Here is a 19,950-nt window from a genome sequence, read left to right on the forward strand (position 1 = left end):
ACACGTCGGAGCGTCCAGGAGCAAAGGAATCTTGGGTTTTCACTGGAATCTAGTTCCTCCAGCATCGTGTAGCCCACCGTCGGTGAATGGCGGTCCAGAAAGGTCGAAACTGGTCTTCTGCAGCATCTCGCAGTCCTGCGAGGCACACTGAATACGCCTGTCATGTATTCTACAAATAAAAATCACGAAGTAGTGGACTTTACAGTGATGAGTCTATCCTGTATGCTGCAAAAGACGCAGGAAATGTGACTGGTGTCCGTACACTGGACGCCAATGTCATCCCAGTCTTCTCCTGCAGGATCTGTTTGACATTGACATACCGGTATGCAGTGGGTCGACATTGGCCTGGTTTGGCAGCTATCTGCCTGGGTGGATGTAGCAGGTTTGCATTGGCGCGTCGTCCAGTCCGACATTTTCTTGTAACTGTGGAGTACCGGCAGGGTTTGAGCGGTTGCTCGTGCTGTGAACACATCTCTACTGCCTGTCTCGTCCTGGAAGTGCCGTCTCGCCGCTTCCCTGCTCTACAGTCACGCTGTTATTTCGCTTTGTTTCGTGGTGCAGCTCAAAACCTGCCCAAACAACTGTGAGCTCGCAACATGGTATGGACAAATTGCACCACTCATGCTGGTTAACTAAAACCGGGATAGTCGAGTAAGCGAGTTCACTCCCTGGGCCATGGCAAGATCTGTTCAGCGCGGGCTATTCCAACCTCCAAGTGCATAGTCACCGATCGATCCATGCGATGGTGGTTGACCTACAACGAGCCAAGGTCTACGAGTACAGTCGTCCCTCTCTAATCCGGCACTTTATAATCCAGCACCCTCGATAAACCAGCACAATTTTCAGTAGCCAAAATGTCCCCTTCATGTACATTGCAGCAGTAAATCAGATTTGTTAATCCAGCACCCTCCCTAATCCAGCAGATTTTCGTGGCACAAATGGTGCCGGATTATAGAGGGACCACTGTACTACTATTGGATGCTGTCTACATCAGTGCAGTCAACAAAATCAAAGTGCCTCAGTATGCCCCAGAACAGGGCATGTGCATCTATAGCATGACACAACAGGGGTTCTGGCGGCACCTGTCAAACAAGCAGTAGCGACTAGTGCCAGCTACCTATTGGAGGCTAGCCGCTACAGTCTGTCACTGGAGATAATTATTATGTTCACTGTTTAGACTGAGCACAGTCAATGATGCCCAATCAATCTGCCCAATGTGTGTTGTGTTCCACCTAATTATAACGTCCCATCGCATCAACCCTACTACACGCACATGTCGTCACTCTAGCACGACTTGTGTTATTATTGTTTATTTTGATTCGCACGATAAATAGAGCACAATAAACGTTAACTTGACCGAAGGTTAAAGGCGACTGCAGATAGAGGAACACATCGAGGTACAGGTACCGGCATCAATACAGTATCAGAGAGAAACAAACAAAAATGAGAGGTACGCAGAAAAAACTCTCGTAAGCCCAAGGGGAAGTGGTTGATGAGGGATGAATGCACTCTCCACGCTCGTCTACACTGTTCGTGGAAATGCACACATACATACAATAATATACAACATAGCAATAGCATGCACAGAACCGAACAATTTCATGTTCACACATGCAAGCACAGACCTGAACATTAGTACCAAAAGCCGATACAGACAATATCCCCATACACACAGACGCACACACACACACAATGTCCCATGTATGCGCCCGTGGCGAGAAAAGCACGCAAATCTAAAAATGCACTGGATGTGAACCCACAGATTTTCTCTTATAGCAACGATAGCGGATCTGATTCTGAATGAAACACACACACAATACACTCATTGAATGCCCATCCGCAGATGATGGCAGGTCCTGAAAGAACAGGCAGTGTTCCAGTGATGGGGAACAGAACTTCGAGTGGCGAGTGAGGTATACACACACACACGTGCGTGCGCGGGCACACACCAAAGTATGAAGAAATAGAATCAACATCGTAGTATTCATTGGTTGGGGGAATGGAAAGGAAAATGAAACATTGCTGTAGGTTATTGTTGTAAGGACACTGGGAGCACAACAGAAAGGTAAGCAACTTGCTTTGAAGCAAAGAAAGTTATTATTCCACGGATCTCAGAAGGAAGGAACGTTCCAGAATGCTGCACTGGCAACAGGCGGCCTGCATGTGCGCGACCCCTGCAGTCGGTCCAGCTGCCGGCCTTGCAGTGCTGAAAAGAATGTGCAGTACAGCATGTCACATAGTGGCGCAGCCTGGACAAATAGGCGCTGGGAAGTCCTAGTTATGTGCTCACCTACACCACGATGCACCAATCTTCTGAGCTACTTTGGCAACAACTTTGTCCACTTGAGACTCCAATGGGCTGAGCCAGTTGTTGAGGGCTGCATCAAGGTGGACGGCAATGACCGCTGATGGCAAGGCAATCCATGACACACAGTCACTAGGGCATCGTCAACATGGCGCTGAGGCTGGATCGATAAAATCAACCTTTAGGCTGCCGCTGGGTTGACAACGAGGCCGCTGTCTCGAAGCTAGTCAGTCAGCCTGGTCACCGCCATTGACGAACCAGCCGCCACCGCCAGCAGTGGCGGTAGGTTGTGACAAGTGTGGTGCAATATTGTCAGCAAATTCAGTACTCAGGATAAGATGAGTGACAAAGGGAACGTTGTGTTTGATAATATTGAAGTGAACAGGGATGATCACAAACCCTGCGCGTACTCTACCGTGAGTTACAAGAAAATTCCCGACTGGACGACGAGCAAACACCAACCTGCTACATCCAACCAGGCAGATACTATTACGATAGCTGCCAAACCAGGTCAATGCTGACCTACTGCATAATGTCAATGTCAAACAGATCCTGCAGGAGAAGACTGGGGTGTTGGCGTCCAGTCACTGAGTGTACAGACACCAGTCACATTTCCTGCGTCTTTTGCAGCATACAGGATAGACTCATCACTGTAAAGTCCACTACTTCGTGATTTTTATTTGTAGAATACATGACAGGCGTATTCAGTGTACCTCGCAGGACTGCGAGATGCTGCAGAAGACCAGGTTCGACCTTTCTGGACCGCCATTCACCGACGGTGGGCTACACGATGCTGGAGGAACTAGATTCCAGTGAAAACCCAAGATTCCTTTGCTCCTGGACGCTCCGACGTGTTGTGATATCTGCCAGGTGCGCAGTAACTAGTATTTTCATCGCTATAGCGAGGACGACGCCGATCGGCAAACTCTCGCTCACAGCCATCACCAGCCTCTCAAATCCATCACTTGGCATCCCCCAGTGGTATAGGAGAAAGCCAAAACAGCTCTCAACAAACAAAAGCTAAGGACGATGGAAAGAGAGCATGTCAAAAAGAAGACGAACAGTATGAAGTTCAAATGGGTTTGAACACTCGTACCACCAACTATACCACTTTCAATAAATCGTGACGCCATTTTGTTTTAACATGAATATCGCGGATTATCCTTAGGCCTAAACAAAAAATAGGCTTGTTTCCGGTCGGCAACCCCTCAAAAAGGAGACTCGGTCGGCCGGAATGAAACTTTTTTTGGATACTTTTTTTTGGTTCCTCAATCGTTGTGGTATTGATGGACAAGAGCACCTACACATGTACATAATTGTACATATATCATGGCAAGGATCAATGTCAAAGTTAGTTGACTGACTCACTGTTCTTGTACAGCATGGGGTGTATTCCTGTTTTCGTACATTCTGAGAAATCAAGCAAACAGTTCGAGTCCTTCCAGCTCTGTTATTCTAGCTCGTATCGACCCCGGAGATTTTCGAGCCGACAGCTGAGAATCTCTGCTACCTTGTAGGTGTTTCGATTGTGGAATTCGGTTGAGATTTGACTGAGTTATGACTCGTTGAGTGCACTTGCACACATGGCATTGCCACCGTTTGTATACATTTGGGACCAAAAAAAGTTTCAGAATTTGGGAAAAAGTGGCCCGGTCGGGCGACCGGAAACAAGGTCATTATTTGTTTTGGCCTTACCTATCCACGATGGGAATTAACCGAATTGCGTGACCCATCCTTTCAATGTTCTTATCTTTATTTTTTAACTTTTTCACCTGGACTCCTCCTTGGTTTCCCTTTTCTCTCTAGCTCTTCTCTTGTACCTTCTTGCTATTATTCTTCTTGCTTTGAATAAAACAAGTCGATGAGCTCCAACACTCCTCCGAGGCGCAAACCAACAACCTTCCAGCTTGGAAGGCTCAGGTTCGAAAAGGTCCAAGAGGGGAAGGAAATTTATAATAGTTTTATTATCCCTAGCTGCTTGTCATCATTCTTCAGTCATGTAGTACATACATCATTGTACTAGACTACATGTACCTGGATAATAGTACATGTACATGACTCGACTGATGAATGATTATGTAGCAGCGAACTCGAAAGTGTCCCACTGCCACTACTAGTGAACCACGCACGCACACTGATGCCGGCCGGCCACTTCTTGACAATCATGTACAACGTACGTGCATAACCGTTCCCACAACTCAGTTCATAATACATGTCATGTACATTGTACACCCACACACAAATCCAACATCAACAAGGTACTTTTACAGGCCACTATACAAATGTACATGTACTACTACTTCAGTAGTAAAACAGAGAGGTTCCAGGCTATCCAATAGAGTGCTCAATACCGAAAAGCAGAGCTACATGTAGTATGCACATGTGCATACTACATGTACATACATGTACTACATGTACATGATTGTCATGTACATGTACATGATTGTACATGTACATGTACATGTACATGTAGATGTAGTATGCACATGTGCATACTACATCTACATGTACATGCACATGTGCATACTACATCTACATGTACATGCACATGTGCATACTACATCTACATGTACATGCACATGCACATGTACATGCACATGTGCATGTGCATGTACATGTAGTATGCACATGCACATGCACATGTGCATGTGCATGTGCATGTAGTTCAAACAATAATAATTGAGCCCTGTGATGAGAAAAGGGACCAAATGGCTTTTTTTACTCAAACCGAGCTCTAAACATCAGAAGAAAGCTGGTTTCATGCAGAAAACGATGCAAAAAACAGAGCTGAATTATCTCAATTTTTGACAAAGCTACGGTCAATCTTCTAAGTGTCTTTTCAGATATTTTGCAGCCATACGAAGAACAGGATCATACAAAACTTTGAGGACTTATCGACACGAAATGTATGGGAATGTTTGAGCCTGCACACAGCCTGTAGTTACTGGCAATTGACACTGACATTTGACTGGGCCAAGAGGAAAAACTGTACAAGGTAATACTGGCATGCCACCACCATCAAACACACAAAGATGGAGCAAGTCCACGTCCCGAGACATTAAAAATACAGCAAGAAAATATACAACCAGCAGCAATTTGGCATTAAAAAAGTTTTGAAGTAGCCGTGAGGTAGCAGAGTCTGTTACATTACTCCTCCACCGGAGAAGCACTAGTAGCGGCACTAGCAGACACATGCACAGCTGGCTTCGGGCAGAGCTCATCCTGGAATTGGTCAGGCACATGCGGGCGGATCTGATTATAGAGGTATTGCTGTCGTTGTTCGGATAGTCCTGGTGCTTGAAGGACTGGGGGCATCCCTGCGGCAACAAGGGCGTCTTTAGACGTGGTGAGCACCTCCACATCGCTGTAGGTGTCTTCCAGGGATGCCTTGACACTGACAATACCGGGCTTAGCTGCGTCGAATACCATGTGCTGAACCTTGCGGATTCCTTTCACTGGCTTGAAATGTTGAGCCAGAAATGTATCCCAGGCTCTCCATTCCAAACCAGATCCAGGAATCAGCTGGGCCTTGTTGCAAGATGCGCTTTCATTGACCACTGCCACCAGCTGCCCCATGGTGTAGCAGTCGCTACGCCGGAACTTTTGCTTCAGCAGGCCAAAGCAGCCATCGACAAGGCACCGGGTATGGCCAGTCAACATGAAGGACAGTTCAATACGGTCATGCAGTCCCATAATCACCCTCCAGCAGAAATACGCTACGATAGTCCGATTCTTGTTCTGGCCTGCGCAATTATCACAGTGCAGGAGGCAGCCTTTCTCATGTAGTCCATAGAATGAAAAAAAATGGTGCAGCATGGAGGCCACCGCGTTCGGACCATGACTCGACTTGCCGTCTTGCCCGATGGTGTCTGACTCGTCGATCAGGTAGTTGACCTGCTGAGGCACAGCTTCATTGTTCACACCAAATATTTGCACCTTACGAGGTGCCTTAAAGTACAGGGGGCCCTCCTGACGTGCCGACTGCGGCAGTGCCACGTTCTGGGCAAAGTCGAACGTGTAGTGCGGGTGGTGCAGATCGCGTGAACATGGCTGGCTCAGCTGCTGCTGGATAGTCGTACATGCATCAAGCTCTGCCCGGGCCTGTAGTGTCGCTTGACGGTAGTAGTCACGCTCTGCTTGCGTTGCGTCGAGGTGTTGTTTGAATTCATCGCATGCTGCACTCTTCTCGGGTTCCGTCCGTGCTTCCTGAATCCGTCGGCGGAAATTCTCACAGCGCGAGCATACGTCAGTGCGCGGCGTCATAATCTGAATGTTTGGCAAGCAGTCAAGCCAAACGGACCGAAATGTGTGGTAGCCCACAGCCCTGATGCCTGATTCCTCTAATGAGGTCACATAGCACTTGTGGATGGATTTAACCGTTGATGACGCTGGCAGATAAGTTGGCGGTGCTCCAGCTCGCCCTCGAGTCGGTGCTGGCTGTGGTATGCCGAAGCGCTCAGTGTAAGTTTTTAGAAATTGCACAACGGCAGACACAGTATCGTACGACAAAGCATGTTTAGGCTTCCTGCCGACATTGCCATGGGTCCGTGGCACCAGCCCATTCTCCTCCAAGTGTTTTTTCAGATTTTTTAGTTGCTTCGATCCGATGTTGTACAGCAATCGAAATCCACCGGCGCAAACCTCTTCGCCTTGGTAAGTATACCGATGCCATTGCTTCTTTCTCTTCTTCCCATGAGTCGTGGTGTCAGTAGAGTACTTGGATGACTCAAGAAGGCCCAAAATCACCAGCTCCTTCTCCCCTTTCTCCATTTCTGCGATGTTGAGCTGCAGCAGTCGAACATCTTCTGCATCAAACTTGTCCAAGCACTTTTTGCTGCACCCGCAGTTCACAGTTATTTCTTCCGCAGCTGCCGCCTCAGCAAGCGCTGGTTCTGCAGCCTGCGCTGGTTCTGCAGCCTGCGCTGACTCTTCGCCGAGGTATGATGCTGCAACTGCATCCACATCGAGTGACTCGTCCAAAAAGTGGTCTTCCCGATCATCGCCGTCTTCATCAGAGGAAGAGGATAGTTCTGACAACTCCAACGACAACTCCCTGTCAGAATCATCACTTGACTCGGCAATCTCCACTTCGATGCCCAAAAACTCTCTATCTAGCTCTGTCAAAGCTTCCCTGAGACTCGCATCAACGGTAAATGTTGGGATCGACATGTTTGCAAACAAATTTCTAAGCAGAACGAGAAAGAAAAATCTGAAGTGATGTTCAAAGATTTTCTCTTTGCAAGGGCAGCTCGCGGACGCGTAGCCTGCATGTCACGTACACCGTTCTCTGCCATGCGTGGGCCGATTGTGACGATCGAAATACGTACAGAAAGGCCACCAAAGCAGCTCTGCACTCGTTTTTACCGCATTGAATTGCACAAAACCCTTCTAAAGTTATTCCAAATCCAAGCGAATGCAGTCGAAAATCAGCGATTTTTCAAGTGCCCACTTTCAAACGCGTTGTACTCAACTGTCAGCTGACAGCCATTTGGTCCCTTTTCTCATCACAGGGCTCAATTATGAGGATGAAAAAAGTGTTTTAACCCTTTACCGGCAGCCCCATACTTGAATGCGTCGTAAACGACGCATTCGACATGCATACTAAAACCATGCCTGGTATGACAGGAAGCATCAGCCCACGGGGATTTCCCGTGGCCCTCACACAGCCTAGGTATGATCCTATCCGTAGCTGAAGAGATCTACGCGTGTCCCATTTGATTTCATTGAGAACTGCGCGATCGAAAATTTACGGAAATACACGCGCGCCGACAATGCCGTCTGCCTCCGTCAAAACATCGTCAGGTGCATTTCCTCTTGCGCAGTGAGTTCCTTTCGTCCTCAGATGACTTCTCCGACGAGGACCTAGCAGACCTTCGCTCTGGGACCCACGACAGATAGATAAATACTTCGTTCCAGCCGCCGATGCAAGCGAATTTCAAATTGCGGAGCGGAGCGCACGCCAAGTAAATTCTCACGCAAATATCGGGAGCTCCAGCCGCTGAAGACGATGTCGTCGTAATGTACCTGGAAGAATCTGATGGTGCTTATGGTGTGGAAGCCAAGGAGAGTGATCCCCGTGTCGACAGTCTTCCAGAGACGGAATTTTAGGCCATCGACTTTCTACGTACCTGAGTGACGGCAGCGCTGCGCGACTTGCGCACGACCTTACGGAGCCATCGGGCAGCGATTTTGGGGCGATGCTGCTCGCAATTGCGAGCGAGGCACGGCCACTGAAGTCTGTGATGGCTATGGCGTCCGTTTCCGCTCTGAAGTCGACTTGTTTTGGCAGTTTCATGTCAATGTCGGAATCTGACGATTTGCATTGTGTACAATTTCCGTGTTTAGACGTATAGGTGCCAATTTAGTAGCGTATGTATGTGGTATGTGAAAATAATTTTTTCCATCGTCAAGAAGTAGTACCAGACTTCCAAGAAAACATAACTTGCACTTACAAAATGTGCCCTCGTTGTGAGTTATTGGCATCCTTCTCAATGTTATGGATTTCATATACAAAATGCACTTGCCGGTAAAGGGTTAACTCCGAGTTTCACGCACTATTTATTTAGAGCGATCATTGGACAACAGTAACTCTGGATATTGGTTTATAGGAATATTCTTCAGTGACTAGTCCAGATGTAGCGGCCTTCGGTTGTACACTGTTTTAGACGATGTCAATAAATGAATGAAAGGTGCAGTAACAAAAATGGATAGAAGATGCAATAGTGAAGATGAGTTCTCGCACAACACTCGTCAGGAATCATGTTGTATCAGAAATCATGTACATGTACATGACTGGTATTAGATAACCCTTGCTTCAGTTCACATACACATGACATGTACATGTTGTTGGTTTGAGAGCATGAAACAAGGTGGAGGACACCGTGTTGGGAAACAGTGGATGGTTGTAGTAAGGTCACTGTTTCCGAACACGGTGTCCTCCACCTTGTCTCATGCCGTCAAACCAACAACAAGTTACATGATTGTACATGACTGTATAAGCAAGTTGATGGTGTCGCTATGGGTTCGCCTCTTGCTCCAGTGTTCGTAAAATCAATAATATTATATTTTGGGTTTTGTGAGCCGAAAAGTGACGAGTCTCTGTGGCATGATCATTGCATGCGTTTTGTGGATGACTCATTTGCCTTATTGACAGTGAAGATCGTAGCAGTGTGTGTCTCCATCCTGCCCTTCGTTTCACGTGTGAGCATGAACCGTCTAACAGTAACAAAGTCTCGTTCCTGGGTGTGCTTGTTGAGAAGACGAATCGTGATGTTCTAGCTTCGGCGCAATTATCGTAAACCCACATTTACTGGCCAGTGCATTGCTTTCGACTAGTATTGTTCCTCTCAGTCAGTATAAACCGCTGGCTACAAGCGAGGGTCCCTGGTTCGAGTCCTGGTGGTGACAGTCAATGTTTTCTTCAGATCTTTCCCGTTTGTGTCTTTCCCTCAAACCAGTGAATATATCAGTGCAATATACAGTAAAGAGAAACCTCATAGATCCAGCGAAGAGGATGTGTTGTTCCAGGAAGCTGCAGGAAGAACTTAACTTTCTCACGGTTCCTGTCTGTGCTCATGAATGGCTATCCGGAGTCCTTGTTGCAGAAGTAGTTGTCCATTGAACGCACTTAAAAGTCTCTGTTGGCTTGGTCCTGTTTGTAGTCCCGTCTATTTTCAGTGTACCGGTATGTTTGCCGTAGAAAGGACAGGAGGCGATCACACTGTGTGTCGTGCAGTCAAATCCGCCGTTCGTCGCACACACATGTACATGTACCTTGCAGCACACTCTGTACCCGTCTTTGCAACGATGCGTGCGTGCACGGACCGGTACGCGGTGCGGAAGGTTGTCCTGTCAACCCACCACCTGAGTCATTTGATCTACAACTAAAATTTAATGCCGACAATATGCATGTCGGTATGCTGGTAATACTGACCAGCACATAATTCAACATACACCACTGTCCTGGGGGGACTCCATACTTCCACTAAGCGCGCAGCAACTGAAACCGAAACGCGGAAGACCTAGGAAGCATCCATTACCCACACCAGCAGCTCTCATGGACGCATTCGTGTTCACTGCCACTGCTTGCTTCCAGCCGTTTGCATTGGTGGTGGAGGAGACTAGACCGCCTAGAGAAAGACGGATAGAGAGATAGGGCGAGCGAGAGAGAGAGAGAGAAAGAGAGAGAGAGAGAGAGAGAGAGAGAGAGAGAGAGAGAGAGAGAGAGAGAGAGAGAGAGAGAGAGAGAGAGAGAGAGAGAGAGAGAGAGAGAGAGAGAGAGAGAGAGAGAGAGAGAGAGAGAGAGAGAGAGAGAGAGAGAGAGAGAGAGAGAGAGAGAGAGAGAGAGAGAGAGAGAGAGAGAGAGAGAGAGAGAGAGAGAGAGAGAGAGAGAGAGAGAGAGAGAGAGAGAGAGAGAGAGAGAGAGAGAGAGAGAGAGAGAGAGAGAGAGAGAGAGAGAGAGAGAGAGAGAGAGAGAGAGAGAGAGAGAGAGAGAGAGAGAGAGAGAGAGAGAGAGAGAGAGAGAGAGAGAGAGAGAGAGAGAGAGAGAGAGAGAGAGAGAGAGAGAGAGAGAGAGAGAGAGAGAGAGAGAGAGAGAGAGGGAGAGAGAGAGAGAGAGAGAGAGAGAGAGAGAGAGAGAGAGAGAGAGAGAGAGAGAGAGAGAGAGAGAGAGAGAGAGAGAGAGAGAGAGAGAGAGAGAGAGAGAGAGAGAGAGAGAGAGAGAGAGAGAGAGAGACATACGGACAAGCAGACCGACAGAGAGACAGACAGAAATATAGAGGGAGGAGGGAGGGGTCGATTGGAATACATTGTTACTCAATGTTTCATACCTAACTAAGCAAACATCAAACACTGAGTACGTTTCAGGCAGTTTGTCAAACGTTCTTTGAAGGCAAAACACAGTAGTTGTTAAAAATCAGTCCTTTTTACATGATTTCTACACATCAGATTGTATACTACATGATGGCACATGTTTGACACATACACGTGTACTTGTAATGGCCAAGTCGTGCAGATCTGAGCATTACATGGCTATGCGCCTATGACCATATCCAAAGGGTCCAGCAACAAAGCATAATGACCCCACATGCATTGACCCAACTCCAGTTACACCGCTTGAGGAGTGGCGCAACCTCAAAGCCCAGCCGTCCGTGCACTCTGCGGTTGACCGCTCTTTGTTAACCTTTAAAAACGGATCAGGTTCTCGTCTTGGCTGAACACTTTTTTCAAAGTTTTTTGGTTTATTGTCGCCTACCTGTACCTGCACTCGTACCATCAGGTCGCCTAATCCCACTGTCTGAGCTCCGCTCCTTCGAAGCAACCAACGGGTCGGTGAATATCTCTACTATTAGACATGGTTAGCATTTTATCGTTCACGCTATTTTCGACGGTCGGCCTGTACCATTTTTTGTGTGTGTAGGCATGGCTATTTTACCGTTCGCGCTAAATCCAACGGTACTCGTACCCAACACCCAAAATACCGTCGGTTTGGTACCGTTTCGACGATAGAAAGCTCTGTTTAGCGGGAGAACGAAACGGTAAGATTCCAACTAGGGTAACGTCACAAGTCGATGTGTCAGAACTCAGAAACCGAAATGCTAACCATGTCTTGAACGTCTCCCTGCCCATGTCTACACACACACAAAAAACGATACAGGCCGACCGTCGAAAATAGCGTGAACGGTAAAATGCTAACCATGTCTATTTTGTCCATTTTACACAGTCTTGCAACGTTCCCTACTGTCCTGACGCTCGTGTAGACTGACTGTCTGCAGTCACTCCAACTGAAATCGATCCACTGTGGACGGTGGTTCACTAGGCAACTGTTGCTGTCGACTGCTGTAACTGTGGAGTTGTCAGGTTTCAAATCTTCTCTGCACGGCCGCCGATGCCGATTCGCACGCCGCGGGTTTGACAGGTCTATCCTGTATGTTGCTCTCTCAGTGCACTCATTACAGACGAGCCAATGAAGGGACAAAATGAGTCGAAGAAGAACGAGTTCGTATAATTTTCAATCAGCCCCGAATGACAATGGTGAAGCGTGAGTGAAGCCGTTTCACACCCTCGCAAAGACTGCTGCTGAACCCCGTCCGAAATAGTGCTCAACTAACGTGTTACTTCAGCTTGCTCGTTCACATGTGGCGGGACCGCTCATTTGCTTGTTGAGTCGTGTTCTCTCGTAACTGTAAATTGAATATTTCGTCGACAGGTCCCTTTTCAAGTTCAATGAGAACTCATTCACTGATTCAGCAATTTTGTTGGTGAGTTTCAGCTATGTCAATGCGTCATGTGTGTACGACGTGAGGCCAGGCGATCTGTGAGCGCCTCTGCGGAAGCGACTGGGAGATGAACCAACCACGAACGGCCACCAATCCAGTCCGTGCCGGTAAGAACCCCGCTGTTCGTCAGTCCTCGGTCCAGAACGGCGCGTCGCGGACTCACCGAAGAGATGGCTCGTTTCATCGGCAAGGCAGCAACGGCAGTGTCGGTGTGTCCGCCAATGTTTCTGCGGCTGCTGCTGTCGCTGCCAGCCGAGGTACAAGTACCGGTACAAGTAGTAGTAGTAGTGGGGTTGAGAAGAGTGCGTGGACGCCACTAAACCACGCTGCTACCAATCAACAGGTATGAGATCAAACAGTGAATTTCCAGTGTTAGTCAACGTACATATTTGTAAAGAAATAGGTGAGCATTGGGAAATGAAATAGGTCTCAATCTGCCCACAGAACGGTTTCGTCCTTTGTAGACTCATCAGCGCAGCACAGAGAAAATGAGGCCGAACCTGACGGCAATGAAAAATAAATTTTCCAAAGCCAGATTTCAGGCCCAAACGTACCTTGCCAGAGTGCTCAAACTGACAAGTCAGTGAGCTCTGCGTAATGCAAACAGCAAAGGCACTACCCCACATGAGAGTGCTCAACTGCAGTGAACTCCACCAGTTCCCAGTGATAATACACTACGATGCTATCGGGCGCCGAAGAAAGGAGTGCGGAAGAACGAACAGGCTAGACTGATTTCACCAAGCACAGCTCACAGCAAGTAACGAGGTTATACGATAACATCATCAGTTGAGATGCTTTGGCAAAGTCTGGGACTCACGGCACGGCGCTACACTTGCACTAGCGACTCACGCCGCATACCTAGCACCCATTAGAAGATCCGCTGACACCGGCACGGTGTATACTAAGGGCCCATTAGAAAACCAATGGGGCAACACCAACTCTCCACTCCGCCATGCTCAGTCAAGTGAAAAATCTGACAATTACGCTAGTGTGTCTTTTCATATTTTCAGTACACCCAACTCGAAACACAAAAACAGTCCTTGCATCATCAGGGCATCATCAGAGATCCCTGATGATGCCCTCCTGGGTGAAAATTTGGACAATTTCAACTGTACGTGGTGTAGCCAAAGGACTGTTTGTGTGTTGCGAGTTGGGTATACTGAAAATATGACAAGGCTACAGTGGAGTTTCAAAGTTATTAAAAAAAGTGTCTTTTCATGTTTGCTGTATCATGTTCATTTGCAGTTGTTCACAGAGCGCATGGCTCTACTACGCAATTGGGTAGGTTGCCGTGGCATCCTAACAGTGGATTTTGGTTGTGGTGGTGTTTGATGATGGTCATGCACAGAGACAAAGCTGCTCTGTATGAATGTATGCATTGCCAACAACTTAACAAGTCATGCTGTCTTCTTCTATTTTTAATTCTGCTCTACTGTCAAACGTGTTATATGCTGTGTGTGTGTGTCTGGCGGGGGGAGGGGGGGGGGAGGTTGTCGGTATGACGCCATGAAGATTAAAACCGGCTGTCTATCTATTGCTCTGTTTTCGTGTTCGGTGTGTGTTTTGTGCATGTTCACCCTGCAAGTTTACTAACTGGAGCGATGGACAGCGTGAGATCTGCCTATCCACTCTCATACCAATGTTCAACGCACATCAAGTAACCTACATCAATGCAGCGGTGGAGAGGCAAAGGTCCGATCGCGTCGATTTCACGCGAGTTCTTCCGCGTTGCATCTCAATCTATATCTTTTCGTTCCTGGATCCACGAAGGTAATGTCTCTCCTGAAAAGGGTACCTTGTTACCGGGGCTGCAAACAATACGCTTTTTGTTTGATTCCACCAGAGATAGAAGGGACTCCACATGGAGTAGTATTGTCATTTTCGAACCCCTTTTAAAATGTGCTTGTACTGTACACTACTATTACTGCGTGTTCATGTTGTTCCGTGTGGAATATCATTGTTTGCAATGAACAAGCTGCAGCTGGTGGCTGTATAGCAAACTTCCCAGTTATCCCTTGTCTACACCTGGCTTGGTGTCTCTAGATACTGTAGATTAGCTAGGTTGGGGATGCTTGAACTGCACCTTTTCTACTACATGTACAGAAGAAGAAGAAGAAGAAGAAGAAGAGGTTAATTGTGTGTTGCTCCCTATGTGGAAGCTTGCGCTATTCCTGCCGACTTGAATTCTCACTTGACTGATTCAAGACTGCCATCCAGACTACTGCTCAATGAAATCCAGTCGGGTCACTCAAATGCGTGCCGGGCGTGACGCAGCCCTAGACCAGCGAACAATGGGCTACGGACTGGTGCCAGGCGTAAACTTGAGCGACGCATCTTGATTTCATTGAGCAGGACTGTACTTGAACCCTTAGTCTTTGACTGGGCTGGCAATGCCTTTTATATTACAAATCAAAATGCTCTACGGGAAGTATCTAATGGTCTGGGCAGCCCTCGTGTATGAAGCCCGGCGGAACTGGTCTGGTTGGTTAGCCCATGGTGGGACGGTCAACTTTTTGGCCAACGGCGTGTGTTAACTACTGCCGGAGGAGGTCATGTGTGTAGTGCATCCCCCCCCCCCCCCCCCCCTATCATATACAAAGAATGAAAGGCTAGGGTATGACCGGACTAATCAAAACCGGCTTCCACCAGCCCTGTGCATCGAAATCAAAATTCACTGTCAAGTAGCCTGTTATCCGTCTTTGAACGAGGCTCCTGTAGATACTGAAAACTTGTTTTGCCTTCTCTGTATTGTTGTTGTTGTTGTTGTTGCTGTTCAGCTTGTGCAGGTGTTGCTCAGTATGCTGGTATTGGAAGCTGCTGTGCGACATGGACGCACTGTGGGCTCCGAAGTGCGCGCGCTTCTCCTGGCAGCTGCCCTACCAGCCCAGCGAGTTTGAACAGGGAGCGTGGAAGCGACTGTACGTCATGAAGGTCGACACTCTGCGGTTGACAGCGGCGGCAAAGAAGGCAGCGGAAGAGGAAGAAGCTGCAGCCAAGGCGGCGGCACGGAGGAGAAAAGAGCAGGCGAAGAGTAGAAGGGCGGCGTCACTAGTGCAACCGCCAGCTAAGCCACCTATCTGGCGTGACCCGGACCCTAAGCCGGCCGACTTGGAAAAGCTGTCCAGGCGGCTGCACAAGGACCCTAAACTGTCGCGGTAAGACTTCGAGTGTGTTGGCACGCTGCGTGTACTAATGTTTGGTGATCTGTGCATGATCAAGAGGGGTAAGCAGCAGCATTCAGTGGTGTGGTGGTTGATCTGTGTATGCCTGCGTAAAGTCGAACTATTCTTTGGAAGGTCAGTGCTTTGGACAAACTCACCGGGGTACTCATTGAGTCTGTACTGTACAATTAGCTGCTCAGCTGTCAATGGACAGTTATTACACAGGGGCGTCACCCGTGAGGGGCACGGGGGGCACGTGCACCCCCCTAAAAAATTCGACCTTGGTTTTTTGCGAACTCCTGGTTATGATGAAAAGCGTACTGCATGCTGCGGCTGCGTGCTGGATGTTTGTTTGAAACAGAAGAAGTCAATAATTCAGTGTGGTCGCAAGTAAGTTAGTCAGGTCACCAGTCTCACCACACTTGAAGAGTCTTTGGAGCTGTTTCCTCTCAAAATGTCGTCTTCTCGAAAAAGGAAAGCGTCTGGCCAGCTCACTATCAGCGAAATTTTTCGGAGGAATGCGAACCCAGAAGTGAGGCGAGGCGACGAAGCCATTACTGTTGCAGCTGGGCCAGAGGAATCGGACGATGAGGGACCTGACGAAGAACTGGCATGCGGCAATGCTGTTATGCTTCGATATCGATTGCCCTTCTTTACACTGTCACCCATTTATGACTATGCACTAGCGCTGCAGTCGACCGCCATGAACTGCTCAAGCTATTTTTCGGCAAGACACCCCCAAGGCGAAGAATAGTGTCATACTCAATTTTCCTGTGCAAAATTCCTGTGCATCCCCCTGTGAAGGGGTCCGGTGACGCCCCTGTTACAGCATTGAATGGCAAGAGCAATTGGTGCTCTGCACTTCTACGGGACGTTATGGAGTTGAAATTTGCATCATTTGTAATTCCTTTGATACTGCTTTCTCAACCCAAGCTATCGGCCTTTCTCAGTCTCAATTGTCTTTTTCGGTATGCACCGCAGTAGTGCTGGTGTACTGCATGCAGCATACATTCGTACAGAAAACCCCATCTGCACTAGTGCCTACTCTTGCCCTGCACCTGCATAGGGCTTGAAAGTGCTACGTCACTCCATAGCAATGGCATAGCAACAATTTGAAAAATTCGAAAACTGGATCCACCTGGATCCAGTTTTTGTATGGATCCAAGCACATTTCAAGCGGTCTCACTCACAGCAAGGTGATGTTGCCAGTGAAACTGACTGATTTGGCTAGTGGGGGCGGGGAGACAACTGGTGGCGAAGTAAAAGTTGCACCTGCATACGACATGAGTGGGTTGCTATGCACCCACATACTGAGGCAATAGCAAAGTCACACCTTAGTGGATCCAAAATAGAAATCTGATGTCAATTTACTACTCCCAGGCCGTTTTTGACGTCATCACTTTCAAGCCCTATTGTCTCCTGTCCTGCTTTGACAACTCTCCCCCCCCCCCCCCCCCCGGTATTTTGTCTCTGTGGGGCTGTGCACAAGCATGTCTCCTAAACAAATCTCATGGTGGAGACACACTGAGGCATGTACGAAAGTACACTTCATTTCAGGGGCATTCAGTTCTCAAGTACTAGTTTAGTACAGTAAAACCTGTGACTAACGACCACCCCTTGGTGCCAGATAAAGTGGTCTTTAGTGGCAGGTGGTCCTTTGTTAGAGGTTTGCACCGCACAACCATAATTATTATATGAATGTGAGATCATCCGTGCCTGGCGAAGTGGTCTGTAGTACCAGGCTGGTCGCTCGTCACAGTGGTCTTTAGTTACAGGTTTTACTGAACATGCATCACCATTTTCCCCTCTTTCCTGAATTCAGGACTGGAGATCACTCGCCGTCGCAAGCACCGTGCATTCCTGGCCAGACCGCGGCCGTCGGACAGGCAGCCAGCGACACGAACAAAGCGCTGATGAAGTCGGGACCCGTCGACTTGGCGGCCATCTCGCAACCGACTAAGGCCAGCACTTACCGACGGTACAACGCAAAAGACGACATATCGTTCTACGGCAAGACGCTTGAACCACGCCGAGGCAGCAAAGCAGGGGCTACAACCACTGCACAGGACCGGCTCAAGACATTCAAGCGCATCGAAAAGCACCGTCAAGCCGTGGTGGAAGCCGTGAAGAAGAAAGAGCACGCCTCGCCGGGACCCGTGGAAGCCGTTATGGATCAACCTGAAGCTGGTAGATCCCCAGATGCAGGGAGCGAAGCACTCGTAGATGGTGACGAGACCGCTGACCCTGCCACAGAGTAACAACAAGCGTGTTTGTACGTTTAAGTACAATGCACACACAACACAAGCCTTTACTGCAAACTAACTTGTGCGCTATGCAAATATTACACGTGACTGAATACATAATATCTTGATGCTGCTACTCGTTTCAAAGTAGGGCGCCGTTACTATTAGCAGAAAGTGCGAATGAGATATCCCGCTTGTTGACTGATTCCACCACGATTTGATGTTGAGAAGGAGTCTCTTTTTGGCATAGCCTTCCCTTTTATTGCAGACACTTCAACTTGCAGAGGAATGATAAACAACCCTTTGCAGTGGACAGTTTTGCTATGATTACATTTATAATTAAAGCGAAAAGATAATGTTCTAGATTTGGTCCCGGTATTTTACGACTTCATGGTTCCGGGTAGCTAAACTGGGATCACAGGAGATGCCCAGCAAACTAAGAAACATTTCACGTTTCCTGTCAAGCAATATTGGAGACAAATTCTAAAGGCGTGTTTGAGTGGTGCAACCCGGAACAGGATTGTTTAGACCAGTCGTGTTTGATTGGCCGGCACTGATTTTGGAGTGCCCAGAACATAATTCTCAACACTCCGGGGACCCCAGCGGCTGGAGCAGCCAAACAGTGATAGCCTTAAAAAAAAGTTGTGAAACTTTGTGAAACCCAAACTGAAAGAAAGCGCAGAGTGATGATGACTGCACTCTATCTAGCAGCAATATTGGTTTTTCTGTTTCTTTGGTAACCCTTTCTTCCGACAGATCCAGTGCAACATTAATGATAGGAATCTGCCAAACCAGACAGACCAACCGAAAGTAAAGTACCCTAATACCGCCGTTCATGCATGTACATGTACAATCATGTAGTTCAAACACGTGAACGGTTAATGAATGTGATGAATAAGGAGTCTGAGACATGAGCCTTAGAATTGTCTTCATCAACTTGTCGAACAATTTAAAAAAAAGAGATGACTAGTATTTTAAGTGATCCAATACTGGCAACAGAACGGCTTCTATCAGTTTAGAGGTTTTCAGTGGAATGGTTATGACGATAATGACGTCCGATTAGATCGACCATTTCGATGTACATGTAGCTATTCCACACTCTTCGGAACTAATCCACCTCTCCCATCGGATGAGGTTGTGGAGTTTCGAGGAGTTTTGTTTTTCTGAAGAGGCGAATAATAAGGCCACCTCTTCAGAAAAACGGAACTCCTCGAAAAGTCAAAGAGTGACAATTCGAACGCGCCCTTAGTCTGCAACTAACGTGCTGCTTGTACATGTACTTGTAGTCTATAGGTTATCCGATTATCGGTAGGTCTACATCTGATGATCAGTTGCTTCGACGAATTCGCGGCACAGCGCGATGCAGCAGCTTGCGCGAAGCAATGGAATCCACCGATCTCACACTGCTGAGTGAGTTGCGTCCAATGGTCTTACTAGTCTCGTTATTATCCTGTAGTTTTCGACATTCTTTGTTGCCAGGGACATGCATGTGACTCGCGTACATCATCAGACTTCGTTGCAATTTCCATCCCCTCATCGTACCATGCATTCCGCACCTGAGCCTTCCAATGTGAAGGTTTTGGCTCGCACTTCGCGGATGTGTTGGACCTAGGTCACTGGTGTCAGGTCGTTTAATGTCTCATACCCCAGTCAGTTTTGCGGTCTGCCGACATTAGGATTCGTCAAAAGCAAGAGCCATGAAGCAGTGGAGAAAGGAGTGCTTTTTTCATTTTAGCAATATTTTTAATTCGACTGCTGATTTCTTTGTGCCATCTCCAGTCGGACTGTCACAGAGTTGATGGATTTTTTCTTTTGCCCCGACCAGACCACACGGCGCTTGCAGACCTCTGCAAGAACAGTCCACCAGCCACACTCCACGCATGACGCTTGCAGACACCAGCACAAACAGTTCAAACAAAGAACCTACATGTACCGCAAACATGACTTGGGTCATCACAAAACAA

General features: G+C 47.8%; 2 protein-coding genes across 2 annotated transcripts; one reads left to right on the forward strand and one right to left on the reverse strand.

Moving 5' to 3' along the window:
* Positions 1 to 4,997: 4,997 nt before the first annotated feature.
* Positions 4,998 to 7,525, reverse strand: LOC135829494 (uncharacterized). Its single transcript, XM_065341899.1, has one exon. The coding sequence runs from the start codon at positions 7,472 to 7,474 to the stop codon at positions 5,453 to 5,455; it is 2,022 nt and encodes a 673-aa protein (XP_065197971.1). The 5' UTR covers positions 7,475 to 7,525; the 3' UTR covers positions 4,998 to 5,452.
* A 4,741-nt stretch (positions 7,526 to 12,266) lies between these two features.
* Positions 12,267 to 18,474, forward strand: LOC135830007 (F-box only protein 16-like). Its single transcript, XM_065342396.1, has 5 exons — positions 12,267 to 12,925; positions 13,828 to 13,863; positions 14,168 to 14,352; positions 15,360 to 15,737; positions 17,566 to 18,474. Exons 1-5 carry the CDS (start codon positions 12,650 to 12,652, stop codon positions 17,999 to 18,001), a joined length of 1,311 nt encoding a protein of 436 aa, XP_065198468.1. The 5' UTR covers positions 12,267 to 12,649; the 3' UTR covers positions 18,002 to 18,474.
* Positions 18,475 to 19,950: the final 1,476 nt, after the last annotated feature.

The sequence above is a fragment of the Sycon ciliatum genome, chromosome 13 (assembly GCF_964019385.1).
Source record: "Sycon ciliatum chromosome 13, ocSycCili1.1, whole genome shotgun sequence".
NCBI classification, from domain to species: Eukaryota; Metazoa; Porifera; class Calcarea; order Leucosolenida; family Sycettidae; genus Sycon; species Sycon ciliatum.